We start from the raw sequence: 14064 nt of genomic DNA on the forward strand, positions 1-14064 counted from the left end.
GGGCTTACACGTATCTCTCAGGTATTCCCACCAGACTCAACGATAATGTATAGCTTTCAAGAGTTATGTGATAAATTTCAACTCCCCAAAGAAGATTTTTTTGCATATCTTCAATTACGACGCTATATAAATCAAACAGACCTCCATGGTTTCCCCCTTACCAAGAGGCTGCTGCTGGAGGGTATTTTTTGCTCCCGACCAGCACAGAAGTTTTCTTGCTCCTTGTTCACTAAGCTCTTGAGGATACATACTGACACCGCTACTTATGATGAGCTCCTGAATAAGTGGGATAAGGTTTCAGAGGTATCCCTAACCTCAGCCAAGGTTAAGCGTTACTTTCAAAATAATCGTACCATTACAGAGAATATTACACTAAGAGAGATACAATACAAATTAATATGGCAACTTTATTTTTCTAATGTCACAGCATTTAGAGCAGGGATATGTGCGTCACCCTTGTGTTTAAAATGTGGTATAAGTAATGGGGATTATATTCATTGCATTGGGACATGCCCACAAATTCAACAGTTCTGGTGGCACATAAACAATTACTGTTCTAAGATTTTTGCACACCCCATACTACTAGCCCCTATGATATGGCTATTTGGTGACTATACAGAGGGATGTAAGGGGTTAACTAAACCACAGAAGGTCCTATTAGATAAAGCTGGACTGTTGGCTAAGCAAGTTATCTTGAGCGTCTGGGTCTCTACTGATCCTCCATCTTTCAACCACTGGGGCAGGAAAATGTTACGATTAGCTACGTTCAAGTTCATGTCAGCAGTGGCTCTAAGTGTTCAGAGACAAAAACAGACTGTTGTGCTCAGGCTTGTGGACCCTTGGGCCGACAGGAGGATGGTATACCTCGGAGAAAGATCCGTAGATTCTCCCATCAGGTGGCGAGGCAGGAACAGAAGATGTGACCAGCTGACCCTTGGCACTGTAGAGAGACGCAACTGTGAAGGCAGGCGAAGAGTCGTGACGTCGAGGAACAGAGGTGTGTCTTCACCACTGGAAGTCCGCGGCCCCCCCAGGAGGAGCCCGTAGGGACCCAGACCGCTGGGATTTAGGTGGACCTTTGAGAGGTCAAGGAACAGAAGTACAGTGCAAGGGCTGACTGGAGCTTCATCCCTGGAAGCCCGCGATCCCCCCCGGGAGGAGCCCGTAGGCACCCGGGCCGCTGGGACTTAGGTGGGCCCTTGGAGGCGATGGTCAGGGAGAAGTCCAAGGTCAAGTGCCAGAGGGTCGCCGCTTACCAGTCCGAGGTCACATGCCAAGGGATCACCACTTGCCAGTCCGAAGTCACACACCAGAGAATCACCGCTTGCCAGTCCGAAGTCAATACCAGGAATCACCGCTAGCCGATCCAAAGTCAATACCAGGAATCACCACTAGCCGATCCAAAGTCAATACCAGGAATACCAAGACGAAGCAGGAACAAGGAATCAAGACACTGGAACTCACCAAAGCAAGCAGACCTGACGAACAACGAAGTTGCCAAGTCAAGGAATGGTCAGAGGAAGTCTCCTTTTATACTTCCTCTGGCCCTGTGGATAGGAATCAGCTGTGAGCAATTAAAGGGAAGAGGTCCCTTTAAATCTGGTGAGGAGGCGCGGCCTCGCACCTAAGATGGCGGCGGCCATCTTGGGTCCTGGACCACAGAGGAAAGCAGCAGCTGCCGCGAGGGAGGAGAAGGAACGGCTCCAGACCCAGCGGCTAGCCCGGAGGTCTGCGCCGATGCACGGGGGCACTGGGCCTAAACGTGGGGCAGTCTGCCCCGACGCTGCCGCCGGCAGTCCGGTCAAGCAGGCGAGGTAGGGGGCCGTGCCCGCGGACGGCCGCAGGCGCGGAACACAACACAGACAGACCAAATCTGGTCCTGTTTTCTCCAATAACAACCTACAGTTGAACATTTACATCTCCCTCATGTCAGTCAAGATACACCTGATCGCTAATACCAAGTTCTTTTTCAAGACTTCCACCGCAGAGATATAGGACTATAACCAATACCTAATGAGCTGGGTTGTTTCTATATTAAGAAAATTGATACCTCCCTACAAAGGCATGTTCTTAACCCATATTGAGCTAGTACTTTGTTAAGCTGCTACCCTAAGCACAGACAATGGCGGGGGGGGGAGTAAAGGTTGAAAAGGCAGTATCTTAAGGTACTGGGGCACGGTCATTGCATGCTCGCCTCTATCTTAACTATTATATATGACTAGTTAAAAACCGAAGTCTCAACTTTTTGGTTATTTGTTAAAATCCTCTCTAATGCAGTCGTGCGTAAGTTATAATAATTGTTCAAAGACATTGGAACATGCATTCTACTATCAAAGTTCATATTATCCCATGCCTATAGTATACTAGAATCTCTTATACTTATTATATGTAAAAGTTATAAAACAGTTTCATGTGTGTATCACTGTATCTTATTGATACTGAATAAAAAAAAATAAATTAAAAAAAAAACAAAAAACAGTCAACAACCAACCATTAGTATAATGGCTTTCTTACCTCTACAGTGCCTCTCATTAACTCCACTTTTCTCCGGGTTTTGCCCGTGCATGCCTCTGATATAGTAGTCTCATTGTACTGTGCAGAGATAGACACAAGAATTTAATTGTGACCCAATTGCAAGACTTGAATTATCACATAAAGTATGGCCATATCTAAACTGAATACAAACTAGACATAGACAATGCAATTATCTTATCCATAAATGGCATATGAAAAGCTCTCTTGCCTGTGAGTGTGGAGATCCTAGACAGCCAAAAGAACACATTACATGTTACTGTCTCTGATACAAGTCTGAAGGTAGCCTGAGATTATTTATTTATTTAGATTTTTATATTCTGTAGATATTTCCCTACCCCAGAGAGCTTACAATCTAATTTTATACCTAAGACAATGGAGGGTAAAGTGACTTGCCTAAGGTAACAAGGAGTGATAGTGGGATTTGTACGCTGGTTTCCTTGATTTGTAGCCTGCTGCTCTCACCATTAGGCTATTGGGAGCAATTTCCAAATAGCTTGCATAGTTGTGAAGCATGTGATCACTTTTGGCACATATAGTTTTTGATAATTGTCAGAGAAAAACAATGTGGGCAATTTCTCTTTGAAACTTATTATAGTACATGCATTAAAAGTAGACATGTCCTTTGTAATTGCCCTTTTGAGTGGAGGAGGGTGGAGGAAGTATATATACCGACAATCTTTCTCCCCTGACCTAATCATGCATTTGTGAATGCCCTCTCACAGCTCGGAGAGGGATCATATTGCTAGGAAAGACTGCATGGACTGAGCTTTCCAGTCCTACAGTTCCCCCATCCTATCAAATATTTCAAAGGATCTTTTATGTTTACTGAAAAAGATGAACAATACTGTAGCCACAAAATTCTGTGATCAATTAGCAATATAAAATATCCCATCAAACCCTGTTTTATGTAAACCGGCATGATGTGATTGTATCATGAATGCCGGTATATAAAAATTTTAAATAAATAAATAAATAAATAAATAAAAAATAAATCATTTAATCTTAAACGTGGAAGTTTAACTGTTGTTGGATGTGAAAACTAAATAGAGGCAAACAGTGTTTCAAAGTGTGTGTTTTGGAACAAAAACCATGCATACATTTTATCCATAGACTTTTCCACCAATTTTCAAAGAGAAAGTACACACATAGGGCCAGATTTTGTAACCTACACGCGGGCATAGATTTGCGCATGCAACACGGCGCGCACAAATCTACACCCGATTTTATAACATGCGCATGCAGCCGCGCGCATGTTATAAAATACCGGGTCGGCGTTCGCAAGGGGGTTCACACTTGTGCACCTTGCACGCCCCCCCCCCCCCCCCAACCTTTCCTTCCCTTCCCCTATCTAATCCACCCCCCAGCCCTATCTAAGTCCCCCCTACCTTTGTTATATTATTTACGCATGCCCCCGGGCAGGCGTATGTTGCGCGCGCTGTCCGAGTGCCAGCATTCGATCCCCGGGCCCAGCGGCAGTTGCAAGGCCTCTGGGCCATGCCCCTTCCCACCCATGCCCCGCCCATTTTTTCAAGCCCCGGGACATGCGCACCTCGCCAAGCCTATGCAAAATAGACTAGGCGCATAGGAGGGGTTTTAAAGAGTTACGCGCGTAATATACACCCCATAGTTTTGTTTTGAAACTTTCCATGGTTACAAAGTTTCTGCACACATTTGCACTCACTTTTCAAGCTGGTACTTTTTTTCATGGAAAATAGAAGGCATCGATTTGGAAATGCAATCTATCAGGTTCATTTTAAAACGAATGCGCCTGCGCCCGTACACACACTTATCGGCACACAAGCAAAGATACACTGGAATTTAAAATTGTGCATGCACTTGTGCGCGTATGTTTTAAAACGCACCAATCATGCATAAGTATGCTCCTGATTTTAACAGGTTACTCGAGCACAGCTAGCGAGCATGTCTTCCATAGGACTTTGTTGACTTTTACACACATGTAGGCGGATTTTAAAACATGCTCACGCGAGGGAAAACCCAGTTTTTCCAATTAGTTCATCAGTTTGCACATTTAATATTGAGGTCTTCCAGACCCCTCTGATTTTTTTTATCCTCATTCCTCAATGCCGGCCTCACCCTGTCCTGTAAGCCCTAAAACGTGAGATCAACAGACTTGCTCCTCATCTGGAGCAGCAGTAAAGTTATGCAGATAACAAGCCGATGACTCCGGTTTTAAAATACAGAGTTACACACGTAACTGTTGGCAGCTCCATGGAACGCCTCTTTTCTGCCCTCTTATCTTTGACACGTGCACCGCTAGATATGAGTGTACTTTGCATCTTTAAAAAATCTGCATTGCTTGCGCATGGCCCACTTACACGCATATGTGGCCATTTTTGCGTGAGCAATGCTTTAAAATCTACCCTTATGTGTGTTATTTTCCTCCCCAACTAAATTACATTCCTAGGAACATCTCCTCTAAATGCAGTTAAAAGTAGAACATGATGTGTACTTTTAGTGACATTGAGGAAGGGTAATTTTCAAACAGCCAATTTGCATAACACTTTTTATCCATATAAATGGCTTTGAAACTTTCCCTGCCTACTAATTGATTCTGAAGACAGTATGGTGCCAGCCCATGCTCAGACCCACTTTATAGCACCCTCAATGACCTGCCATGGTAGGCCTGGTAGATATTGCATATAAGATTGCTACCTGACCCAGGACAAGTCAGACATCTCATTTGTAGGGATGTGCATTCATTTTAGAGTTATGGGCAAAATTCTGGGACTTTATAGTACATACAAAAAAATGAATAATGTGGGCATAATTGAAGCTATTAAAGCTACACACATACTATCTGTTATGCGTATACTATAAAGTCTGGGATTTATGCACATAACACTGAAATTAATAAAACAAATACACATCCCTACTAATTCAGTTCTGGCTTTGTTCCACTTTCGTTTTCCCAGGTAAAGGCAGTGCTGCAAGTCCATAGATGCAATGGGAGACAAAACCAAGACAGGAACAGATTGTCAGGGCTGATTTCAGTAAGGTGCCAACCCTAATATTAGTAGACTGGCATATGCATTGCATAATGAGATGGTGACTCAGCATATAAGACTGTGGCAGGCTCTGATAAGAGCTTGAGAATAAATAATCCAGAAGAAGAAAACAGTTCAAAAGAATTACACTAAGAGAGTTACCAAATTTACTCTAAGCAAAGAAGAACACTTTGAACCAGCCTTGGTCTGTTCAAATCCTCTTCTCTAAACATTCTGGAACTTCAATGTTGAGGTGCTTGACAGCCCTGATTTACTATTGTGTCTCTGGCAAACAGCCTCTCACTCTAGATATGAATGTATTGTTGTTCCCCACTGAGATTTGCGGATCAGTGAGTTATAAATGTTATAAATAAATAAATACCTTTCTTGCCAAAATTAGTGCTTGTAGATCATCCTCCAGTCTTGTTTTCAGATTTCCAATGGATTCTTTATTATTACTCATCAAGGTCCGTGATGCATCTCCATACGACTCATATCCTCTCTCTGGAAAAGACAAGGATATTTTGTTCTCAACCCCTTGGAGTTGGGGAGAAGAAAGTCTCAACCATTGTGCCATAGTGACTCGTGACTCATACAGACACCAGGTTCTAGAAGGGGTCGAGTTCTGTGGCTCCTAAACAAGGATTGATAGAAGAGTGGCTGGGCCAATATCAAGATACCTAAGGCTTAGATGGAAGGGGGATTACAAACCCTGGGTTGTTACGAATGATGGCTTATGGCACCATAGCCCAGTAGAGACCAATTCCAATTGATTTGGAAGCCTAAAGAAGCAGGAGGAAATCTGCCAGATCAAAAAAGAAAATGATATATCACTTGTTTTTGGGCAGCAGATATTCAGGTCTGCTTTGATCTCTCCTAAAGGTGAGCCAACACAACATTTGCACTTTATGATTTAAAAAAAAAACAAAAAAAAAACACTCCAGGAGCTTTCTGGTTTGGGATTCACTTGCATTTTTTTTTCAACTTGGTGCTTGGGCTGCTATCCAGCTATGAATTACAGATCATGATTTGAATTACAATGGCCCTTTTGGGCATACGTCAGGATTAATTTAATTACATTAAATGGCAAGGGCATCAAACCAAACCTGATGGAAGTTAGATGAATACACATATTTTGAGAAAGTAAAAATAAGACACTCCTCTACCCAATATAGGAAGCAGCCAGCAGCTGGTGACAAAGCCAGAAGCTTGAAGAAACTGGCATTGGTTTTCCTCCAGCACTTGGATTCCCCACGGTTCTTTCCTCCACACAATGGACCTAATGTATTGGGGGTTCTGTCTCAGTCCATGGCTATGGCTAAAGCTTTAATAAAACAACAAATTGGGCAGTCCTCTGATATGCTCATTCACCAAACGTATCTTCAAACCACTGTTTCGGTGCTGTAGCCAGTAACTCACTAGATAGAAAAAATGCACAAAGACCAGACAGACCTTTTTTTGATCAATAAATATGACAATCTAAATTCACACTGACATTTCAGTCTTCCATATAGATATCCAACAAGGTTACAATGATTCATGAAGCTTATATCAAATATGTCAAAGTCATTTGACAGGGACTGGTCCTGTGGCAGTGCTATGTACTGCCATGCAGAAGGTTCCTGCTTTGATTCCCAGATTGGGTCTTCCACAGCCTGGGTTACTGGAGCCAGAAATGTTGTAGAGGCCCTGTTCACAGTGGTGGAGCAGAGAGAGGGAGTCATGGAGGATGAAATTAGAACTTATGATACAGGGTTCCTGAAGGAGACCCTGGTACAAATGTGATTCCCATGGAATGCATTTACACAGTGAGTTTCTTTCTGAGAAGCCTAGAGAAAGAAACAAAGCAGGCTCAGTTAGATGCTGTTGCTTTATAGCAGCCATGTTTAAGGTCAAGATATATGCTCAGTAGTTAGAGAAATTTCATTGGAATAGAAGTACACAGCCAACAGAAGTGTGGGGTTTTCTCTGTCCTGCATAAACCCTGGAGAAGGCAGCAAACCTGTGTTACCAATAGGATAACTGTAGGCCAGAGGAAATCTGAGTAGGTTCATAGGTGTTGGAACAGGCTCGATCACCCAGGTCTGTCCAACTTTTTTTTTTTGGGGGGGGGGGGGGGGCAGGCTATCCCAAAAGTACTTACTGCTGGCTCAGCTCCATGCAGCTCTCTGCAAACTCACACTGGTCTTGTGAGACATAAAAAATAATCAGTGTGAAATTTCACAAGCTGATCTGCATGTCTCATAAAACCAGTGTGAGCATGTAGAAGTGGGCCCTTTGGGGATGAAAGGAGATAAATTCCTGGGGTTGTGGGTTCTGAGGCCTTTGGCTGGGGGATGGATTCCAAGGCTGAATACTGGCTGAGGAGGGGAAAAAGGGTCTAAGGCTAGGGATGGAGGAAGAGAGCGAAGGAAGGGAAGGAAGGAAGAGTCCAAGTCTGGGGAGGAGGGAGGGAGAGCCCGAGACTGGACAATTAAGCTCTGAAATTTGTTGCCAGAGGATGTGGTTAGGGCAGTTAGCTTAGCTGGGTTTAAAGGGGTTTTGAGAAGTTCCTTGAGGAGAAGTCCATAAACTGTTAGCCAAGTTGACCTAGGGAATAGCCACTGCTTATTACCGGCATTAGTAGCATAGGATCTATTTAATGTTTGGGTTCTTAAGATACTTGTAAACTGTTGGAAACAGGGTGCTGGACTTAATGGACCTTCAGTCTGTCCCAGTATGGCAATTTCTTATGGAGACTGGCTAGGATAGGACAGGGAGGGAGTCCAAAGCTGGAAACTGGCTGGGGACAAGGCTGGATGCGGTTCAGGCTGGCTGGCTGGCTGTGGAAGGGGGTCAGGGCTGTAGGCTTGCTGGCTAGTGGGGGCCACTGGCAAGTAGGACTTGGGGACAGCTGACTAAGGAATTAGTTGACTGATGGGGAGGAAATGATTGGGCACAGGCAGATGGGGGGAAGCTAGTTAGTTGGGAGGAATGACTGACGGTGGCAGGCATGCAAGCTGGTGTGTATAGAGGAGGTACTGTGTATGTGAGAGAGCATGCAGTATTGAGAGTGAGAGAGATGGGGATGTAAAAGGGAGCAGGACCAGAATATGGGTAGGGACAACTTTCCTTCTTTCCCCTTCCCAGATTTCTCCTTTTCCATCTGCCCTCCCAGTTCCTGGACCTCTCCCCCTCCTCTCCTAGTTCTCTCCCCATCCCAAGTCTTCTATTAGGGGTGGGGGTAAGAAAGAGACATGAGGTGGGGCAGGGGGTGAAGCTGCTATACACAAGGGGAAAGAAAGGAAATCAGTTTTCCAGCTTTGCACAGCATACAGAGCCTGCCTTCCTGGAGTTTTTCATTTTTGTCAACAATTCTGTATTTGGTGAAGGTCTGTCTGTTCAGGAAATGTGGCCAAGCTGAGGAATTCTGTTAGTGTGAAGGAATCTATGGCAGTCTTGCTCATTGAGTTTTGCCAACACGAGGTATATAAGTGTTCAAAAGCCCAGAGTAATATTTGCAGTGCTGCCTTTTCATAGCTAGGGCTGTTTCTTTTGGACTCCTGTGAGTTATTGCTCCTGTGGTATGGCAGGTTTGCTACATATATGCTGAGCAGTATTTTTCCCCCTAGAATTTTGTATTTTACAATGTGTCTAGCAATGACGGAGTTTGTGTTTCTGTTTCTTAGATAACACTAGAATTTTTCTGAATGGAGAGATGTAAGGAAAAATATCCTATTTTAACCCCTTGTTGGAGGGTATGGACGCAAAGTTCATATTTACAGAACTGGCAGTACAGGATTTGTATTGGTTTTGTCTTGCACGTACAATGAATGAACCTCACTCTTAAGCCAGGGTATATCGAGTATGACCTCAGCTTCTCAGATTTGCTGCTGGTGCTCTTCTTAATTGCAAAGTGCCAAATGGATTCTTTCTGACTCTTGCATGGTATAATATAGGGGTGAGCAAACTGGAAGGGGTGGGGGGGGGGGTCTTGAAGAGGAGTACACTGGCTGCCTAATCAGGAAAGAAAAATATGTCTACGCTGTCAAATCTGTGTGCTGTGGAAGTACTGCAAGCTCAGGAGTGAGAGAGCTGCCAGAATATAGTGACACAGCTTAGTCATGCTTATCTTACAGTAGACGAGGGAGAAGAACTGCTTCTGCTGTGGTGGGTCCAGGTGAGGAGCTGCTTACACTGCAGCAGAAATGGACATGGGAACAGCCACTGTGGGAGAATTTATGGGAGAGTTAGAGTGTATAGCAGTGAATAATAAGATAGACATAATTGACATCTTAGAGACCAGGAGGATAACCAATGGGATAGTGCTATACTGAGGTACAAATTCTATCGCAATATGGAGGATCAACTTGGTGGGGGGAGGGGGGGGGGGGGGCGCTTTATGTCCTGAATGGCATAGAGGCCAACAGGATAAAGTTCCTGCAAGAGACTAAATGCACAGTAGAATCTTTATGGGTAGAAATCCCTTGTGAGTTGGGGAAGAGTATAAAAGGAGTATACTACCATCCACCTGGCCAAAATGATAAGACAGATGATGAAATACTAAGAGAAATTAGGCAAGCTAACCAATTTGTCAGTGCATTAATAATGGGAGATTTCAATTACCCCAATATTGACTGGGTAATAAATGTAACATCAATATATGCTAGAGAGATAAAGTTCCTGGATGGAATAAATGACAGCTTCATGGAACAATTGGTTCAGGAACCAATAAGAGAGGGAGCTATTTTAGATGTAATTCTTAGTGGAGTGCAGGACTTGGTGAGAGAAGTAACAGTAGTGGATCCCATTGACAATAGTGATCATAACATGATCAAATTTGAATTAATGATTGGAAGGGGGGCAATAAAGTAAATCTACAGCTCTAGCACTAAACTTTCAAAAGGGAAACTGATAAAATGAGAAAAATAGTTTAAAAAAATGAAAAGTGCAGCTACAAAGGTTAAGATTGTACAACAGGCATAGATATTATTTAAAAATACCAACTTAAAAGTGCAGTCCAGATGTATTCCATGGATTAAGAAAGGTGGAAGGAAGGCCAAATGATTACTGCAATGGTTAAAAGGTGAGGTGAAAGGATATTTTAGCCAAAAGAACTTCCTTCAAAAATTGGAATAAGGATCCATCTAAAGAAAATAGGAAAAAGTATAAGCATTGGCAAGTTAAATGTAAAACATTGATATGACAGGTTAAAAGAGAATAAGAAATGAAGTTGGCTATAGAGGCAAAACTCATAATTAAAAAATTTTAAAAATATATCCGAAGCAGGAAGACTGCGAGAGAGTTGGTAGAACAGTTAGTCGATTGCAGGGTTAAAGGGGCACTTAGCGAAGATAAGGCCATTGTGGAAAGTCTAAATGAATTCTTTGTTCTATGCTTACTAATGAGGATGTAAGAGATACCCCGTTCTGGAGATGGTTTACAGGGGTGATGATTTGGATGAACTGAACCAAATCACTGTGAACTTGGAAAATGTAGTAGCCCAGCCTGACAAACTGAAGAGTAGCAAATCACCTGGAGTGGGTTTTATACATCCCAGGGTTCTAAAAGAACTAAACAATTAATTTCAGACCTATTAGTAATTCGTAACCTATCATTAAATTTCCATTGTAACTGAGGACTGGAGGGTGCCCAATGTAACTCCAATATTTAAAAAGGGCTCCAGGGGTAACCTGGGAAACTATAGACCAGTGAGCCTGACTTCAGTGCCAGGAAATATTTGTGGAAACTATTCTCAAGATCAAAATCACAAAACTTATAAACATGGTTTAATGGGACACAGCCAGCATGGATTTACCCAAGGGAAGTCTTGCCTCACAAACCTGCTACAATTTTTTTTAAAGGTTAATAAATATGTGGATAAAGAACCAGTAGATGAGGTGTATTTGGATTTTCAGAAGGCATTTTACAAAAGTTCCTCATGAGAGGTTTATTAGAAAACTAAAAAGTCATAGGATAGGAGGCAATGTTCTTCAGTGGATTACAAACTGGTTAAAAGACAGGAAACAGAGTAGGATTAAATGATCAATTTGCTCAGTGGAACAAAGGTAAACAGTGGAGTGCCTCAGGGAGCTGTACTTGGACCAGTGCTTTTTAATATATTTATAAATGATCTGGAAAGGGGTACAACAAGTGAGGTGATCAAATTTGCAGATGATACAAAATTATTCAGAGTATTTAAATCACAAGTGCATTGTGATAAATTAAAGGACGACCTTGGGAGACTGGAAGATTGGGCATCCAAATGGCAGATGAAATTTAATGTGGATAAGTGCAAGGTGATGCATATAGGGGAAAATAACCCATGCTGTAGTTACATAATGTTAGGTTCCATATTAGGAGTTACCACCTAGGAAAAAGATCTAGGAATCATAGTTAGTTGAAATAGTCAGCTCGGTGTGCTACGATGGTCAAAAAAGCAAACAGAATGTTAGGAATTATTAGGAAGGGAATCAACCTAATAAATGAAGGTTGACCGACGTGCCGCAAATGCGCAGTAGAGAGCAGCTCTACTGCGCATGTGCGGGCGAGCACATCGGTCTTAGCCAGCGTGAGAAAAAAAAAACATGGCGGCGGCGGCGTCGGGTGGCAGCGGCGGCGTCGGGTGGCAGCGGCGGCAGCAGGCGGCGGCGGCGGCCAGTAGCGAGGGAGGGAGGAGAGAGAGAGAGGGAGGGACGGAGGGAGTGAGGGAGTGGGAGGGAGGGAGGGAGGGAGGGATTGAGTGAGGGGGAGGGACTGAGTGGGAGGGAGGGACTGAGTGAGAGGGAGGGAGGAGTGGGTGAGTGTGTGGGAGGGAGGTAGGGGGTGGGGAAGAGTGAGGGGAGAGGGAAAATAAGGGAGAGGTGAGAGACAGGGATGTGAGTAAGTGGAAGGGGGAGAGGGAGAATGAGGGAGAGGTGAGAGACAGGGATGTGAGTAAATGGAAGGGTAAGAAGTTGTGGAGCAGAGAAAAAGGGAGTGGAGGAGGGCTGAGGGGGAGGGGATGGGATTGAGAGAGGGTGGGGAGTGACTGAGGGAAGGGGAGGGAGGTGAGAGTGAGGGGAAGAAGGCAGTGGGAGACAGAGGGTGAGTAAGACTGAGTGGAGGAAAGGGGAGGAGTGAACGAGGGGAAGGGGGAGAGAGGGAGAAAAAGTGTAGAAGGGTGCTGTGTTAGAAAATGGACTGAAAAAAAATGTAATGTAGCCCGTTTTAACGGGCTTAACGGCTTGTGGTTAATAAAACAGAGAATGTCATGCCTCTGTATCACTCCATGGTGAGACTGCATCTTGAATAATGTGTGCAATTCTGATTGCCGCATCTCAGAAAAGATATAATTGCACTGAAGAAGGTACAGTAAAGGGTGACCAAAATGATAAAGGGCATGGAACAGCTTCACTATGAAGAAAGGCTAAAGAGGTTAGGGCTTTTCAGCTTGGAGAACAGACGGCTGAGAGGGGATATGATACAGGTCTATAAAATCATGAAAGGACTTGAACAGGTAAATGTCAATTGGTTATTTACTCTTTCAGATTATACAAGGACTAGGGGGCACTCCATTAAGTTAGCAAGTAGCACATAATAAACAAATCAGAAAATTCTCTCACTCAATGTACAATTAAGCTCTGGAATTCATTGCCAGAGGATATGATTAAGGCAGTCAGTGTAGCTTGGTTTAAAAAAGGTTTGGATAAGTTCCTTGGGGAGAAATCCATAAACTATTAATCATGTTCACTTAGGGGCAGATTTTCAAGGGGATACGCGTGTAACATACAGTCTAACTTCAGTTAGTCAGCCAGAGTGACTCACTGCTCTCTTGATTAACAAATGTTGGTACCTAATCAAACCAAATCACACTACCTCAACATCTTTCCAAGGTGAGTAACTGAACTGAACTTTTCAATCTTTTTTCTTAGGTATACACTGCTCCTAGCTTATTTCTAGCTTCTGGCTTCTTCTTTTTTTTTTTTTTTTAATATACAAACTCTCTAACTTCTGCTTATTAGCTCCCTTACAGACTTTTAAAAAATAAACACACTAACTACTGCTTACTAGCTGCCTTACTGACTATTTAAAAATACAGTCTAACTTCTGTTTATGTGCTGCCTTACTGACTATTAAAAGCACAAACACTCAAACACACTAATTAAAAGAAGGACTAGGGGGCATTCCATGAAGTTAGCAAGTAGCTCCTTAAGACTAATCAGAGAAAATTCTTTTTCACTCAATGCACAATAAAGCTCTGGAATTTGTTGCCAGAGGATGTGGTTAGTGCAGTTAGTGTAGCTCGGTTCAAAAAAGGTTTGGATAAGTTCTTGGAGGAGAAGTCCATTAACGGCTATTAATCAAATTTACTTAGGGAATAGCCACTGCTATTAATTGCATCAGTGGCATGGGATCTTCTTAGTGTTTGGGTAATTGCCAGGTTCTTGTGGCCTGGTTTGGCCTCTGTTGGAAACAGGATGCTAGGCTTGATGGACCCTTGGTCTGACCCAGCATGGCAATTTCTTATGTTCTTAACTTTGTCCCAATACTTTTAAAAAAGACA

General features: G+C 43.2%; 1 protein-coding gene across 2 annotated transcripts in view; it reads right to left on the reverse strand.

The window, feature by feature from the left end:
- CCDC183 (coiled-coil domain containing 183) overlaps window positions 1-14064 on the reverse strand; it is a 211951-nt gene that overhangs the window by 171807 nt on the left and 26080 nt on the right. For both annotated transcript variants that reach the window (XM_029614015.1, XM_029614014.1), the window contains exons 3-4: window positions 5923-6044; window positions 2515-2592 (exon numbers count right to left, since the gene is read on the reverse strand). In XM_029614015.1, coding sequence (XP_029469875.1) covers window positions 2515-2592; window positions 5923-6044 — 200 coding nt within the window. The remainder of the gene's footprint in view (window positions 1-2514; window positions 2593-5922; window positions 6045-14064) is intronic.

Source organism: Rhinatrema bivittatum, chromosome 8 (genome assembly GCF_901001135.1).
Source record: "Rhinatrema bivittatum chromosome 8, aRhiBiv1.1, whole genome shotgun sequence".
Classification (NCBI taxonomy): domain Eukaryota; kingdom Metazoa; phylum Chordata; class Amphibia; order Gymnophiona; family Rhinatrematidae; genus Rhinatrema; species Rhinatrema bivittatum.